The sequence below is a fragment of the Gracilinanus agilis genome, chromosome 4 (assembly GCF_016433145.1).
Source record: "Gracilinanus agilis isolate LMUSP501 chromosome 4, AgileGrace, whole genome shotgun sequence".
NCBI classification, from domain to species: Eukaryota; Metazoa; Chordata; class Mammalia; order Didelphimorphia; family Didelphidae; genus Gracilinanus; species Gracilinanus agilis.
In genome coordinates this window covers 102,140,150-102,157,596 of record NC_058133.1, presented here as the reverse complement: position 1 = coordinate 102,157,596, position 17,447 = coordinate 102,140,150, and the positions used below count along the sequence as shown (strand labels likewise).

The window sequence follows — 17,447 nt, the reverse complement described above, 5'->3', positions numbered from 1 at the left end:
GCCCCGATTCCGCGTACCTTCAATGCCGCGCCCTGTTGTGGGGTCCCTTCATTCATCTGGATTTGTTTTTATGTCCCCTTGAGGATTCCTGTATGCTTCGGTTAGGAGAGATCGAGCAGCTGCTCCTTACTCTGCTGCCATCTTAACCAGAAGTCCTCTCCCTCTTTTTTATTTCCCTACCTTCTACCTTCCTAATTGTAAATAAACTACCTTAAACCCAGGGTCTATTTTAATTATGGGATCAATCTGAATTATTGATTCCTGGCGGCTACACCTTAAAGGTATATCTATAAATACCAAAATTCTCCCTCTTACACATCCTTAGCCTATCTTTCTTCTGCCCTTTCTGGCTACACTCCTTGAAAACTGTAAGATTCAGAAATGAGTAGCCATGTTTCTGGGGGTGCAAGTTGGCAGTTGCCACTTTGGAACACAGAACCTGGCAGAGCACCCAGGCTGTATGCCAGGGTGTCAGTTAAGGACAGGGTATAAAAGGGGGTCCTCAAACCCCTGGGAACTTCACTTCTCTGACTTACCTAGAGGGTTAGGGAGGAAAGGAGGGTTTGGGGCCCCAGGGTGGTTTGGGAAAGAGTTTCTTTTAGGCAGATAGGGACTAATTCCACTGACAGCCAATTCAATACTTCCTTGGCATTGGCATAGACAACATCTTTACATATCAGCTAGTGAGAAACAACTACAACCAAGAACAGCAGCAACTGACCCAGGGGCTTACCAGTCCCTGGGCTCAGCAACAAGCAAGAATTGGGATTTGCCTTCAAGGCTTTCTCATACTCTGTACCTTCAACTAATGCTTCAAGATTAATTAACATCAGCAATTAGGCAAGATCTTAGGGTTTCCTTTACCCACCTACCTACCCTACCCTTACCTTGCCTGTGTTTAATTACAAATAAACCCTGGTTAACCTTAAGCCTAAACATTCTGGGAGCCTTGCTTACCCTACCATTAACCATCTAATTAATAGCAGTCAGATCGCATTTCAAGTTTAGTTGAGCAAGCCTTTCCAAGCCAGTTTATCCATCTTCAATTTGAGTTTTCAGGAAGTTTCGATCTGCTTCCTGGAAACAATTCTAACTGTCTTGGCTGGATTGGTTCCAAGCCCTGGGCTGGTGGCAGAGAATCTTGGGCTTAAAGGTGACCTGACCCTGCTGCTGTGGGAGGTTAACTAACTCACATGGTTTGGGACTCCTTCCCTTTCATATTCCATCATCAACATATGCCTAGGCCCCTTGGCTGCTCCTAATAGTATCCATATTACAAAACTCTCTACAATAGGTATCTCCACTTTCTCTCTTCTCAACATCATTTTAATCCCTTACAATCTAGCCTCCAACCTCATCAATCAAACCTGTTCTCTCCCTCCAAAGCTACAAATGATCTCTTAATTGACAGATCCAATTGCCTTTTAACCTCTCTTGGCAGTCTCTGAAACTACTAATCACCCCCTTCTTGACAATCTCCTCTCTCTAGGTTTTTGGAACATCACTCTTTCTGTTTTCCTCCAGTCATAATACTTCTTTTAGTCTCTTCTGGAGCATATTCCAGATCATTTTCTCTAGCAGTAGGTGTCCCTCAGAGTTTTGTTCCCGGGCCCCCTTTTCTTCTTCCCCATACTACTTCAATTGGTGATTTCATTAGTTCTCTTGGATCTAATTATTATCTCTTTGCTAATGATTCTCAGATCTTCTTATATGGCCCTAATCTCTGCTCCAATCTTGCATCTCCAACTGCCTATTAGACATCACAAACTTGATGTTCAAAAAAACGTTTTAAACTCAACATGTCCCAAACAAAACTCATGATCTTTCCCACAAAGTTTTTCTACCCTTCCTAATTTGCCCATTACTGTAGAGGGCAAAACCATCCTCCTAACTCCCTGGGCTCATGACATAAGAATCATCTTAGATTCCTCACTATTTCCTCCCTTCCCCTAAAATCCAATCTGTTGCCAAATTCTGTCAATTTCACCTTGCAACATTTATGTACTATCTAATATCTATTATGCCTCTTTCCTCTGACATCGCCATCATCACTCAGAGTAGGCCCTCATCATCTCATGACTGGACTACTGCAGTAAACTGTCGATGAGTCAGACTGTGTGAAGTCTCTTCCCCACTCTTCCATTTAGCCACCAAAGTAATGGTCCTAAAGTGCAGGTCTGATCATATCACTGCCCCCTGACCTTAGTCAAAGAACTCTATACAAATACAAAATACTCTGTTTGGCATCCAAAGCCCTTTATAACCTACTTGCCTCCTATTTTTTCCATTCTTTTTACACTTTATTCCCCAACACATATTCTTTGACACACCAACACTGATCTCCTGGCTGTTCTACAAACAAAATACTCCATTCCCTTGTATCTGTACATTCTCTCTGGCTGTCCCTCATGCCTAGAACATATTCCCTCTCTGCTCTACTGACCTCCCTGCTCCCTTTAAGACCCAACTAAAATGCCACCTTCTATAGGAAATCTTCCTCAATTCATTTTAATTACAGTGCTTTTCTTCTGGTAATTATTTCCTCTTTATCCTATATATAGCTTGCTTTGTATATATATGTGTATTGTAATAGGAAAATTTATAAGTTAAGATTTAGACATTTAGGGTAAGATAACAGCCAGACTTAACCAGGCAAGGCTGGAGGGTTCCAACCATGAAATGGTGAGAAAGGAGTTTTTTTCTGGAGTGACTTTGTTGTAGCTGAGGCAGTTAGAGGCTGGTTTATCTATCTGTCCCAGTGAAGAGCCCAGGAAAAGTGGATTTGTCTTCCAGAAGAAACATCTACCCATGGAAATTTAGGTTGAACAAGACCAGACTTGGGTGGTGGACATACTAGGCTAGTTCAGCTCCCTATCTTTACCTTCTGTGGATTAACTGCTGAGGATGCTGGAAAGCTGTGAACATTGGTGAAGCTAAAGCGAACCCAGCTGTGAGACCATCATATCCCCTACTAACCTCCAAAAGCTGGGCCTGATTGTCTGTGTTGTTAGTTTAGTGTAGATTTTGACCCATTTCCAGTCCCTGAAGTCTGTCCATAGTTAGTCTACTGTAGTGTGACCTTTTCCCCATTTCTCCAACCCTAAACCTCTTAATAAACTTTTATTTTACTTCCTATTGTCTTCCTCAAACCCCAATAAGGACCCATAGAGAGCTAGCATCCAATCCTTGTGTTTTCCCCAGCTGGTTGATGACCAGTGAACTGTCAACTGTCATCTTGCCAATTAGAGTGGTTTTACCTAAGACCCACATCCCTTGTGAGAGGTCCCGTTATTCTGTGAAATCCTGTCACATGGGGTGTGTGAGTGTGTCCTGGTTGTGTGTCATCTGTATTACCCTATTTAGACAGTTACATATTTCGTGTGTTTTGGATGTTGTTCCTCCCCCCCCCCCCCCCAATTGTAAGTTCCTTGAGGGCAGACTGTCTTTTGCCTCTTTTTTTTTTGTAAAGAAAAATAGTTTTATCTGAAACTTTTTTGATTAATTAATTTGGAATATTTCCCCATGGTTCCATGAGTCAGGTTCTTTCCCTCCCCTCCTCCCATAGCCAACGAGCAATTCCATTGGGTTTTACATGTGTCATTGATCAAGACCTATTTCCAGAATATAAAGGAAAAATAAAAGAAGTGCCTACCTTCTTAACAGGGCTTACATTCTAGTAGGAGGAATGTCTATGTAACTAGATACCAGGACAACTAAGGAGGAGGAGAGCATCGACAAGCAAGAGGACCAAAAATGTTTCTTACTGGACATGATACATTCTTTTGCCTCTTTTTGATGTAACATTATAGGACCATAGTAAATGTTTACAGATTGATTTAATCTAGATTTTCTGTACAGTAATAATTCTTTGAGTCTTTTAAAATTATAAAACAACTGCATGATAATACATGTATAACCTGGACTGAACTGCTTGCCAGCTCCAGGAGTAGGGAGAGATAAGAAGGAATCATATAACTTTGGAAGCACAATTGGTAAAAAAATTACATTTACATTAAAAATTATAAAACAATCCAGAGTATTAAGAGTCAGAAATCTTGGATTCTAATCCCAAGTTCTTCCATTCACTATTCCTTTACATTATAGGCAAGTCAGAGGTCTAAAAATTCTGAGTTAAAAAAAGGATTTTTACTAGTCATCTGTTCCAAGCTCTAGGACTTTCTTCTAATCCTCCTATATCTAAGAAAATGCCCTGGAAAAAGGTTTTAAATTTGGATAGGGTTTACTCAGTTTTAAGTGGAAAGAAGCTATAACTGTTTCACATATTCTAAAAGATGTTATCTTATAAAAGCTACATCTTCAATTATAATAAAGATAAGGAATGAATGATTACCAAAGGAAAAAAGGCTAGACAAAAGTGATTAGTGCTCAATTTGATAAAAAATTTAGTGATTAAATTTATGCTTTTGTGTTGAAAAAAATACATATTAAATAAATGTGAGGTAATCAATCGTTTAAAACACTCACCATTTGTATGGGTTTTTTGTGTAGATCTCGCTCGGTTACCAATTTCTCTTGGTCAGTAACATAGAGGCCCTTCTGTGCTAAGGCCTGGATCACAGCATCATGGCCCAAAAGTGGTTTTGCAGCATCACTCTTGAGAATAAGACTCCCAGCACGACAATACAGTTCTGCTGATAGTAGCAAATTCACAACAGGGGGCTTGATGTGCTCCTGATCATATTGATCTGTGTAAAAGGGCTCTCGAAGTTCCTCTGGCACATTTTCTAAAGAGAACAAAGAACTTTCCTTAATGGATTTTAATTAAACAAATACACAATTGTATGCTTAGTGGCGCTACTGATTACAAGTTATAAAGAACCTGTGAAACCTGTGAAGAGTCACCACTAAGAGACTTGTAAGAGTTTCTGCCATTAAGCTCTGAAGTCACCTCCCACAAAGAATCATGCTGGATCTTTTCTTCAGCCTCTGTCATCCCTGACTACATCCTAACTTGGGCCAGGGTTCAGCAAAGCAGTAGAAACTTTCTCAGGCCAGTTGAAGAAGTTAAGAGTCTGCCTCTAAGTGTATAAAATTCACCCTATTATATTATCACATACTAGATCACATAACAATGTTATATATACAGCATTCACATAATAGAATTTCACTATCAAAGGAAGCCTCAAACTATGAATTTTGACAGAATCAGGAATGAAAGATATACAGAACACCATTTAAAATATTATAATAATAAAATAATATGGTTTTGTGAAACTATGAAGCAAAAAACTATAAAGCAAATTCATTAAGTTCAATTAAATTCAATAAGACAATAAGTATCTATTATGTTCAGGCAGGTAGGTGTCACAGTACACAAATCACTGGACTCAGAAGTCAGGAAGACCTGAGTTCAAATTCAGACTCTGAATCTTACTGTGTGACCCTGGGCAAGTCACCTAACCCTATTTGTTTCCGTATCTGTAAAATGAACTGAAGTAGCAAACCACTCTAGTGTCTTTGCCAAGAAAACCCCAAAAGGGACCACAAAGGGTCAGCCACGACTGAAAACACCTAAACAATAACAAAACCAGACTATTATGTCAACAGAACTATGAGAAGTGTTGGGGAATTAGTACAAAATTTAGACAGAAAAGACACAGAAATGTCTAGAGAAAGATGGGGAAAATACAGAGAAGCATAATATAAAGTAATATATAAAAAGTGATGATCAGAGAGACAAAAAGTGCTGTGTGAGGTCTGAGGTCAATGGCACGTAGACAGGGTCAGTTTAATGGAAGATCTGTTATGTAAGTTGGACTGCAAAAGAATGGTTAGAAAGTTAATAAGAGGAAATAGGTAGGGAATGCCTAACATAAGGAACATCCTGAGGAAAACATTACAGCATAAAAACACCAGGCATTCTCAGAAGAATAAGGGTAGTAAGTTTAGCCCAAGTACAAAATATGTGGCAGGTAAGTAGTATAAAAACTAGGACAGGGGCAGCTGGGTAGCTCAGTGATTGAGAGTTGGGTCTAGAGATGGAGGTCCTAGGTTCAAATCTGGCCTCAAGACACTTCCTAACTGTGTGACCCTGGGCAAGTCACTTAACTCCCATTGCCTAGCCCTCTCTTCTGTCTTGGAATCAATACCCAGTATTGAATCTAAGATGGAAGGTAAGGGTTTAAAAAAAATTAGGCTAGGAAAGTAAAATGCTGCTGAATTTGACAGTGTTGGGAGGTGGGGACGTGATTCCCAAAACAGTTCAGACTTGACTCAGTATTAATCACAAAGAGCTGATCAAAGACTTTTGAGCAAGAGTAAAATAAGAGGTTCACTCCCACAGAAAAGTTTGGTCCACACCTTTATAAAGGATACTTTGGAGAGGGAAAAATGAAATTGGGGGATATTTGTTTAGAAGTTACTGCAATTTTCCAAGCAGATGGCAATAAAAATAGAGACAAAGTAAGAAGAGATGACAGAAATATCATAGAGCTAGAATCAATTGAACTTGTTAATGAACTGGAGAGGAAATGGAAGATGCAAAAAGAACACCAAAGTTGCAATTATGTGAATGGTAATGCTACTTGAAGAAATAATTAACTTAAAAGAAAGAGTAGTGTAGGGAGAAAGAATAAACATTACTTTTTCCACGTGCTGAATGTAAAATGACAAGTGTATCCAGTCTATAGGCAGTTGGAAATAGGAATAGTCTGGAAAGTTTAGAAAATATGTCAGGTCTCAGGAATGAAAATGTGAATCACCTGCCTAGAAGTGCACAGTTGAAGTTGTGGGAATGAATGGGGACAATAGAAATAAGAGAAAAGTGACAAATTATTATAAGGAACTGGCCAAAGAGATAGATATGTAACAGAGGAATTGGAGGAGACTGACATTAAAGAGAGACTATTAAAAAAGAACTATTTAACAGTATTGAATGATGCTGAGAGAGCAAGGCAAATGAGGACTGAGGGGAAAAAATATGGTATGAGATTTTTTCCCAATTTCTTTGTGGAAGCCATAGAGAATGCCTCACAAATTGTGGTTCAAAAATATAACAGAATATAACTAGTAAAAAACCCCATGAACATAATGAATACAGAGAAACAGAGAAAGATGTGCATTAAATGATACAAAAAGAAATAAACAGAGCCCAGGAAAACAATATACACAATGACTTGCAAAAAAAGAAAATGAATCACCACTACAAAATAAGTGAAACCAAATACTGCTAAAATAGAGAAACAAGAAGATATCTTTGCTAGTTTAGGGGGGATTTGGGAGGGTCCACAGGGTCATTAAATACATCAATTTTTTCCTCTATGTTTTGACTGGTTTTGCTGAAAGTTTTTTCTCTTCATCCTCTTGAAATTTTCTTTTATTGTAAGGGCTCTCTGACAAAGAGGAGGGGAAGGAAAGAAACAAATCTAGGTGGTATAAAAAAGATAGTAAAAATTTATCATTTAAAAAAGCAAAGAAATTTACTGGTACTAAGAATAAAAGAATGCAAATCAGAACTTTACATTTCAATTCCTACTGTGAAGATGGAATTATGTCTCCCCTATTTATTCTTTAGACTTTAGCCAGCAGGAATGTATACACCCCACCCCACTTAAGAATAAGTGGCAGTGGGGAGGTCTATGACCCATATGTGCTAGCAAGTGACAAATCAAAAACAACTGACTGCCCCCTGGGCAGTCCGAAGCACGAATAAACTTGCCATTGGTCCATGTAAAACTGGAAGGTGGACACAGGAAGTGATGCAAAGAACTATCTTTTAAATATGATGATAACTTCCTGTGAGCAGGATTTTGCCAAAGCTTTTAACTTGGCCTTGGAGGAGCTCTGGCTTGAAACCTCAGACTGCTTCCTTTTGGATTGCCACATGCATGAATGAAAGGCTGACTCCCTTTCCTTGGCTTTTCTGGAGGCACTAGCCTCCAAAGAGGGCTCTCTCATCTTGGAGGCCTCCTGGCTAGAAGCCTTGTTTAATTAACCTCTGTGTCCCCCTTTGCTGGGGCCTCTGCCTGGTTCAGACCTTCAGACCAAGCCAGAGTAATTATCTCTCTCTCTCATTTTCCTTGCTTTCACTCTTTCCTACTTATAAATAAACTACCATAAAAGTCATTCTGACTTGTCTTTCATTTGGAATTGAGTAATTAATTCCTGGCGACCCTACCCTTAAGTAATTTAGTCCAACCATAATTTTTACCCTTAACACTATCAAGTGTAATGGATGATAATGTAATGGATAATATGATGATGATGGTACAAGTGAATCACCAGGGGCCTGGGAGCCAGTAACTAAACTAGCAGGAGATTTTGGAGTTAGTCGATAACAGAGATGAGCAACCTCAGCTGAGGTGCCCAGTAAATCTCCACTGCCAGCTGCAGGATCCTTTAAGGTGTTGAGTGGGTGGCCCCTCCCTGCCGAAGTAACTGCCTTCCTATTGGGTGAGAGCAGAACCCAGCAGGACTCAACTTCCTGGTTACAATGGAGGCTTAGCTTCCACTTCACAGTAACCTCAACTTCTTAATATTCTCTCCTCTCTTTAGTCCCTTTGGCCTTGGTGATATTGAAGGAATTACAGGAACTCTCAGATTTAGGCTAAGGGATTTATTTAAACCTGAAAAGGGAAAACTAAGGTAAGAGGGTTCAAGGTCTTATAAAGCTGTTACTAGGGGCAACTGGCAAGAGTTGGCAATGGACCTAGATGGTCAGGTCAGGCTGAGGGAACCAGCCCTCAGCCAGAGATAACTTGTCACTGGCCTGATGTTATTTGATCCACCAGCTAAACAGATGAAGTTGTTGAGCTGTTCTAGGGATGTCTCTAGGCACTAGGCTACTCTAAACTAATTCCTGCCCATGTTCCACAACCCTTCAATCCCTCCCAGGGTCCCCAAGGGGAAGTCAGGGGTAGCTGGGTGTCTGGGTGAGGTCAAGGAAATCAGAATCCCAAGGTTAGGTTTGCAGGGCCTTAAATCGTCACACACCAACTGTCAGTCAGCATGTGGGTGGCACCTGCCAGGCTAAAGCAGAGTTCCATTTTGCTAACTATTGCAAATGCAAGAAATCTTGCATTACACAAGGAAATTAGCAAACATTACAAAAGATAGAAATAGTTAACACTGAAAAAGTCATGGACAATCCTAACCAAATTTAGTGCCATACTATCAAACTACTAAAAAACTTTTACTGAATTAGAAAAAATCATAACAAAGTTTATTTGGAAGAACAAAAGATCAAGACTATCAAGGCAAATAATGAAAAAATGTGAAGGATAGGGGCCTACCAGTACCAGATCTTAAATTGTACTATAAAGCAATGGTCATCAAAACAATATAGCACCAGATAGGAGATGGAAGGGAAGATCAATGGAATAGACTTGGGGTAAATGACCTAAGCAAGATAGTGTGCTATAAACCCAAAGATCCCAGGTTTTGAGACAAAAACTCACTATTTGACAAAAACTGTTAGGAAAATTAGAAAACAATCTAGGAGAGATGAGGTTTAGATCAACATTCACACCCCTATACCAAGATACAAATTCAGAATGGGTAAATGACTTAAATATAAAGAAGGAAACTATAAGTAAATTAGGTGAACACAGAATAGTGTTTTTGACAGATCTATGGGAAAGGAAAGATTTTAAGACCAAGCAAGAAAGAGAATATTACAAAATGTAAAATGAATAATTTTGATTGTATTAAATTAAAAAGGGTTTGTACAAACAAAACCAATGGAACCAAAATTAGAAGGGAAGCAACAAATTGGGGAAAAAATCTTTATAATAATAACCTCTGACATAGGTCTAATTACTCAAATTTATAAGGAGCTATATCACTTGTACAAAAAAATTAAGCCATTCCCCAATTGATAAATGGGCAAGGGACATGAATAGGCAATTTTCAAATAAAGAAATCAAAACTATCAATAAGCATATGAAAAAGTGTTCTAAATCTCTTATAATTAGAGAAATGCAAATCAAAACAACTCGGAGGTACCACCTCACACCTAGCAAATTGGCTAATATGACAGCAAAGGAAAGTAATAAATGTTGGAGGGAATGTGGCAAAATTGGGACATTAATGCATTGCTGATGGAGTTGTGAATTGATCCAACAATTCTGGATGGCAGTTTGGAGCTATGCCCAAAGGGCTTTAAAAGATTGCCTGCTCTTTGATCCAACCATACCACTGCTGGGTTTGTACCTCAAAGAGATCATAAGGAAAAATATGTTTACAAAAATATTTCACTCTTTGTGGTAGCAAAAATTTGGAAAATGAGGGGATGCTCTTTGATTAGGGAATGGCTGAATAAATTGTAGTATCTGACGGTGATGGAATACTATTGTGCTAAAATGAATAATGAACTGGAGGAATTCCATGTGAATTGGAATGACCTCCAGGAATTGATGCAGAGTGAAAGGAGCAGAACCAGGAGAACATTATACACAGAGACTGATGCACTGTGGCACAATCAAATGTAATGGACTTCTCTACTAGCAGCAATGCAATGACCCAGGACAATTCTGAGGGACTTATGAAAAAGAACGCTATCCACATCCAGAGAAAGAACTGTCGGAGCAGATATGCAGAAGAAAAACATATGATTGATCACACAGTTCAATGGGGATATGATTAGGGATGTAGATTCTAAACAATCACTCTATTGCAAATATTAATATGGAAATGGGTCTTGATCAATGATACATGTAAAACCCAATAGTAAAACTCTTGCTCCTTGGCTATGGGATGGGAGTGGAAGAAGGGGAGGGAAAGAACATGAATCATGCAACCACGGGAAAATACCCCAAATAAATAAATAAACAAACAAACAAACAAATAAATAAATAAGCTTTAATAAAGAAAAAAAGCCATGGAAAGACAGACACAAATTTATTTCAAGGAAAACTATGAATTGGTCTAACCACTGTAAAAAGTAACATGTAATTAATCCTTTTTAAAAAGAAATTGAACACAATAGTCTATTTGTGCAGTGTTTTTAATTGTGTTCATACAGTTCCTATTTGTGGCTTGGCAAGTATATTTCCAAATATTTTATCCTAGCTGCAATTATTTCAAATGGAATTTCTTTCTCTCTCCTTCTGCTTGTTAATAACATACAGAATGCTGATAGCTTATGTCAGTGATGGGCAACCTTTTGAGCTTGGTGTGTCAAAATTTGCCCCAAAATGAGCATAACTCAGGTGGTGTCACTTCGAGAAAAAAACATAATTTCACAATATTTATAGTTTAAATAACAAAAATGTATAATTGTAATATATAACTATTTAATAAACCAAAATAGGTAAATTAATATAGGTAGAATTGTCATCTGTAGTGCATAAATACACTTTAGCAAATGTTTCATCCTTGGCATGTGGCCCCATACTTCTCTGTATGAGGCCACATGAAGCTGCGTATCATGAAAATAGCTACGTGTGCCAGTGCTGACACGCGTGTCATAGGTTTGCCATCACCTGCTTATGTGGATTTATGTTATATCCTGCAACATTGTTGACAGTTAGTAGGTTGTGCTGAACAATAATAGATTAGTAGAAAGATAGTTAATTGTTTCTATTTGATTTTTGACTCTTTAGGGCTCTCTGGTTAAACTATCATAATCTGCAAAAAAAAAGTAATACTCTTTCTTTGGCTATGAGAATTTCCTCAATTTGGTTATTTTGTCTTATTGCTGTTACTAGCATTTCTAGCATTATATGGAACACAAATGGATATAATGAGCATCTTTATTTTACCCCTGATCTTATTGAAAACTTTTGATTTATACTCATGACAGATTCTGCCAGTTTTGGTTTGGAACAGATAACTTTTTTTACATTAAGAAAAGTTCTATTTCTTCCTATGCTTTCTGGTGTTTTTATTTTTTTATTTTTTAAATCCTTACCTTCTGTATTGGCTCCAAGGCAGAAGAGTGGTAAGGGTAGCCAATGGGGTTCAAGTGATTTGCCCAAGGTCACACAGCTAGGAAATGTCTGAGGTGAACCTAGGACCTCCCCGTCTCTAGGCCTGGCTCTCAATCCACTGAGTACCCAGCTGCCCCCTTTTCTGGCGTTTTTAATATGAATGGGTGTTGTATTTTCTCAAATGTTTTTCCTGCTTCAATTGACACACATGATTTTCTTTTGTATTTCTTAACATAATGAATTATGTCTATAGCCTTCCCAACACTGAACTAGCTCTGAATTACTGATATAATTCTAACTATATATAGTACCGACTTTGTGATAAACTTTTGAAGTCTCTTTGTCAATATTTTATTAAAAATATTTGAAACAATAACCATTATTGATATTAAGAGTCAGTTTTCTTTTCTGTTTTGAGTTTTTTAATTTTCATTTTTAAAACATTTTACCATATCTACATATTTCATTTTTCCCCTCCCCCATCAGATACAATAAACACTTCCACTGTGTTATACAAATGTTATCACTTATTCCTATTTCCATATTATTCGTTTTTGCAATAGAGCAATCTTTTAAAACCAAAAACTCAAATCATATGTCCATATGATCCATATGATGTTTTCTGTATTTCTACTCCCACAGTTCTTTCTCTTGATATGGATAGCATTCTTTCTCATAAATCCCTTGGGATTATCTTGCATTAACAAAGTCCACTACATTGTATTGTTCTACAATGTTTCACTTTCTCTGTATAATGTTCTCCTGGTTCTGCTCCTTTCACTCTGTATTGGTTCCTGGTGGTCTTTCCAGTTCACATAGAAATCCTCCAGTTCATTATTCCTTTGAGCACAATAGTATTTCATCACCATCAGATACCACAATTTATTTAGCCATTCCCCAATCAAAGGGCATCCCCTCATTTTCCATTTTTTTGCCACCACAAAGAGCATAGCTAGAAATATTTTTGTACTTTAGAGTACAAATCTAGTAGTGATATTGCTGGATCAAAGTGTATGCATTCTTTTAAGCCCTTTGGGCATAATTCCAAATTGCCTTCCAGAATGGTTGGATATATTCACAACTCCACCAGCAATGCATTAGTTTCCCAATTTTGCCACAACTGCTCGAACATTTATTCTTTTCCTTTACTGTCATATTGGCCAATCTGCTAGGTGTGAGATGGAACCTCAGTGTTGTTTTGATTTGCATTTCTCTAATAATGAGAGATTTAGAACTCTTTTTCATGTGCTTATTTATAGTTTTGATTTCTTTATTTGAAAACTGCCTATTCATGTCCTTTGACCATTTGTCAATTGGAGAGTGTTAACACTTTTGTTGTTGTTGTTGTTGTTGTTGTGTTTTAACACTTTTGTTGCTGTTGTTGTTTTAAACCCTTAACTTCTCTGTATTGGCTCCTAGGTGGAAGAGTGGTAAGGGTGGGCAATGGGGGTCAAGTGACTTGCCCAGGGTCACACAGCTGGGAAGTGTCTGAGGCCAGATTTGAACTTAGGACCTCTGGTCTCTAGGACTGATTTTCAATCCACTGAGCTACCCAAGCAGCCCCCTTAACACTTCTTGATTGAGGTATGAGGCTCAAATTTGAGTAATAGAAGGAATTTGAGAGGACCCTTTATTTTCCTATTTTTAAAAAACAGTTCCTATTTTTAAAAGACAATTCTTTAAATGTTTCATCAACTTTGCTTGTCCATCAAGTCCTGGCAAATTCTCCTTGGGGAGTTTATTTATCAACAGTTTGGTCTCTTTTTCTAAGTTTAGATTATTTACATCCTCTTGTTCTGAATTATGGACACACATTTTTGTAAATATTTGTTTTCTTTAGATTATTATTACTGATATATAATGGAGAGAAATAGTTCTTAATGTAATTATAATATCATCTTCATTGATGGCAAATTCATTGTTTTTTATTTTTGATTCTGATATCTTAATTCTTTAACCAAGTTAATGATTTATCTTTAATGGGAAAAAATTGCCTAGTGTGATTTATTAATTTAATATTATGAAAGAGTGAGTCCTTGCTCCTATAGCTGGGATCTTTCAATTTATCTAACACTAAGTAACTATGCTCATTTGCTTCTGTATATTATGCACTTAAGCTGTACAACTGATCAATCTCTTTCTCTTTCTTAACTAGTTCCAAATTGTTTTGTCCCACTGACATTTAGATTATTTCTGATTTGTTCTTTAATCCACCATTCATTCTGTAGAATTGTTATTTCATCTCAAATTAGTTTATGTTTCTTCAGCAGTTCTTTTTTTGAATATAATTCTTATTGCATTGCAGTTATTCAAAGATGTACTTAACATTTCTGTTTTTCTTCATTTGTCTGTAAGGTGTTTATGTGAGCCAATTTTTAGAATTGCCATGCACAATAGAGATATGTGTACTCCTTTCTATTCCCATTCAATACTCTCCACAATTTGATGAGTGCTAACTTTTCTAAAATTTTATTCATGTCCTTCACCTCTTTTTCGTTTACTTTTCAGTTAGATTTAACTAGGTCTGATGAGTCAATTTAGGGTCCCCACTATTATAATAATAATAATAATACTACCTGTCCCTTCTTGTAATTCAACTTTTCTATCAGCATTTAACATTGATACCTATCTGTTTGGAATGAATATTAATTTCTTATCTATATTACCTTTAAAATTTATTTTCTCTATCTCTATTAATTAAATCTATTTTTCCTGTTGCTGAGATCATGATCTCAACCCTCTCTTTTTTTTACTTCAGCTAAAAATAAGGTTTTGCTCAAACTCCTTATTTTAACTATGAATCTTTCTTTTCAAATTATATTTCCTACAAACAACATATTGTTGGATCCACTTCCATTTCATGCATGAATTCATCCCATTTACAGTTATGATTTAATCCCCTCCATCCTGTTTTCTTATACTTTTCTTTCTCTTTGCTGCACACCTCATTTTTGTAAAGAATAAAATGATAACGAGTGAGCTTAGTAACAAGTGTTCTCCATTTGCTATATGTAATATGCTTCTATTTCTCTAAAACGTCTTTTCTCTAGAGCCCAAAAAGGAGGTATTATGCTTTCTTTTCCTTTAAAGTCACTTTTAAAAACCCATCCTCTTCCTCAGAGTTTGTTTGGGGTAAGATGAATAGCTCCTTTAAACTATCTATGACTATTTGCCTCCCTTTCTTTTCTCTTTTTTTCTCTTCTGTTACCTTGCTGAGTGAAATGTATTTCTGCTTCTCTCTACATCTCAATGCGTTTTTCCCTCATTTGACTAGTTTAGATAAGAATGAGGATCCAAGGTCACCTGCCTCAATTCCTTCCTTCTTATTTGTATAGACTTTAATTGTATAACCCACACTTTCCCCCAATTTTCCTTTTCCTTTCCTTCATCCCAATCCACTCTCAAGAGTATTCTTCTTTCCATTTTCCATTCTTCTTTTAAAATCATCAATTCTGAGGTACCACCTCACACCTAGCAGATTGGCTAAAATGATAGCAGGTGAGAGTAATAAATGTTGGTGTGGATGTGGCAAAATTGGGACATTAATGCATTGCTGGTGGAGTTGTGAACTGATCCAACCATTCTGGATGGCAATTTGGAAATATACCCAAAGAGCTCTAAAAGACTGCCTGCCCTTTGATCCAACCATACCATTGCTGGGTTTGTACCCCAAAGAGATCAAAGATGAAAAGACTTGTATAAAAATATTTATAGCCTCACTTTTTGTGGTGGCAAAAAACTGGAAAACGAAGGTATGCCCTTCAGTTGGGGAATGACTGAACAAATTGTGGTTTCTGATGGTGATGGAATACTATTATGCTCAAAGGAATAATGAACTGGAGGAATTCCATGTGAACTGGAATGACCTCCAGGAATTGATGCACAGTGAAAGGAGCAGAATCAGGAGAACATTATACACAGAGACTGATACACTGTGGTAAAATTGAATGTAATGGACTTCTGTAGTAGCAGCAATGCAATGACCCAGGACAATTCTGAGGGATTTATGGAAAAGAATGTTACCCACATTCAGAGGAAGAACTACAGGAGTGGAAACACAGAAGAAAAACAACTGCTTGAACACATGGGTTGATGCGGACATGATTGGAGTTGTAGACTAGAAATGACTACACTAATGAAACTATCAATAAATATGTAAATAAGTCTTGATTGATGACACATGTTAAAACCAGTGGAAATGCGCATCAGCTATTTGGAGGGGGGTTGGGGGGGGGGTAAAGGGGCAACTAAGAACATGAATTATGTAAACCAGTGGATCCCAAACTTTTTTGGCCTACCGCCCCCTTTCCAGAAAAAATTATTACTTAGCGCCCCTTGGAAATTATGAAACTATTTATTGAACTCAGAATAGAATGTCATAAAAAAGAAGTGTGACCATCACCGCCTCCCTGGATCGCTGCAGCACCCACCGGGGGTGGTAGCGCCCACTTTGGGAATCACTGATGTAAACCATGGAAAATTTTTCTAGAAAATAAAAATAAAATAAAATGATCAATTCCAAGGCCCTTTATTTGAATTAGACTCCCTTTCTGGGAACAATAGAATAGAATCTTACTGTTGATAATAGAATCCTACTGGTGTTTTTTTTTATTATTCCTTTCTTTTTTTTTAAACATTTATTAATATTCATTTTTAACATGGTTACATGATTCATGCTCCTACTTTCCCCTTCATCCTCTGCACTCACCCCACCCATAGCCGATGCAAATTTCCACTGGTTTTAACATGTGTCCTTGATCAAGACCTATTTCCAAATTGTTAGTTGCATTGGTGTGGTAGTTTCGAGTCTACATCCCCAATCATGTCCACCCCAACCCATGCGTTCAAGCAATTGTTTTTCTTATATGTTTCCTCTCCTGCAGTCCTTCCTCTGAATGTGGGTAGCGTTCTTTACCATAAATCCCTCAGAGCTGTCCTGTGTCATTGCATTGCTGCTGGTACAGAAGTCCATTACATTCTATTTTACCACAGTATATCAGTCTCTGTGTACAATGTTCTTCTGGCTCTGCTCCTTTCACTCTGCATCAGTTCATGGAGGTCTTTCCAGTTCACCTGGAACTCCTCTAGTTTATTATTCCTTTTAGCACAATAGTATTCCATCACCAGCATATACCACAGTTTGTTCAGCCATTCCCCAATTGAAGGACATACCCTCCTTTTCCAGTTTTCTGCCACCACAAAAAGCACAGCTATAAATATTTTCATACAGGTCTGTTTATTTATGATATCTTTGGTGTACAAACCCAGCAATGGTATGGCTGGATCAAAGGGCAGGCATTCTTTTATAGCCCTTTGAGCATAGTTCCAAATTGCCAGCCAGAATGGTTGGATCAGTTCACAACTCCACCAGCAATGCATTAATGTCCCAATTTTGCCACATCCCCTCTAGCATTCATTACTCTCCCCTTCTTTCATTTTAGCCAATCTGCTAGGTGTGACATGATACCTCAGAGTTGTTTTGATTTGCATTTCTCTAATTATTAGAGATTTGGAACACTTTCTCATGTGCTTATTGATACTTTTGATTTCTTTACCTGA

At 37.6% G+C, this 17,447-nt stretch overlaps 1 protein-coding gene across 1 annotated transcript in view; it reads right to left on the bottom strand.

The window, feature by feature from the left end:
* CAMSAP2 (calmodulin regulated spectrin associated protein family member 2) overlaps positions 1–17,447 on the bottom strand; it is a 170,043-nt gene that overhangs the window by 111,792 nt on the left and 40,804 nt on the right. The window contains exon 2 of the mRNA XM_044674426.1: positions 4,486–4,745. Coding sequence (XP_044530361.1) covers positions 4,486–4,745 — 260 coding nt within the window. The remainder of the gene's footprint in view (positions 1–4,485; positions 4,746–17,447) is intronic.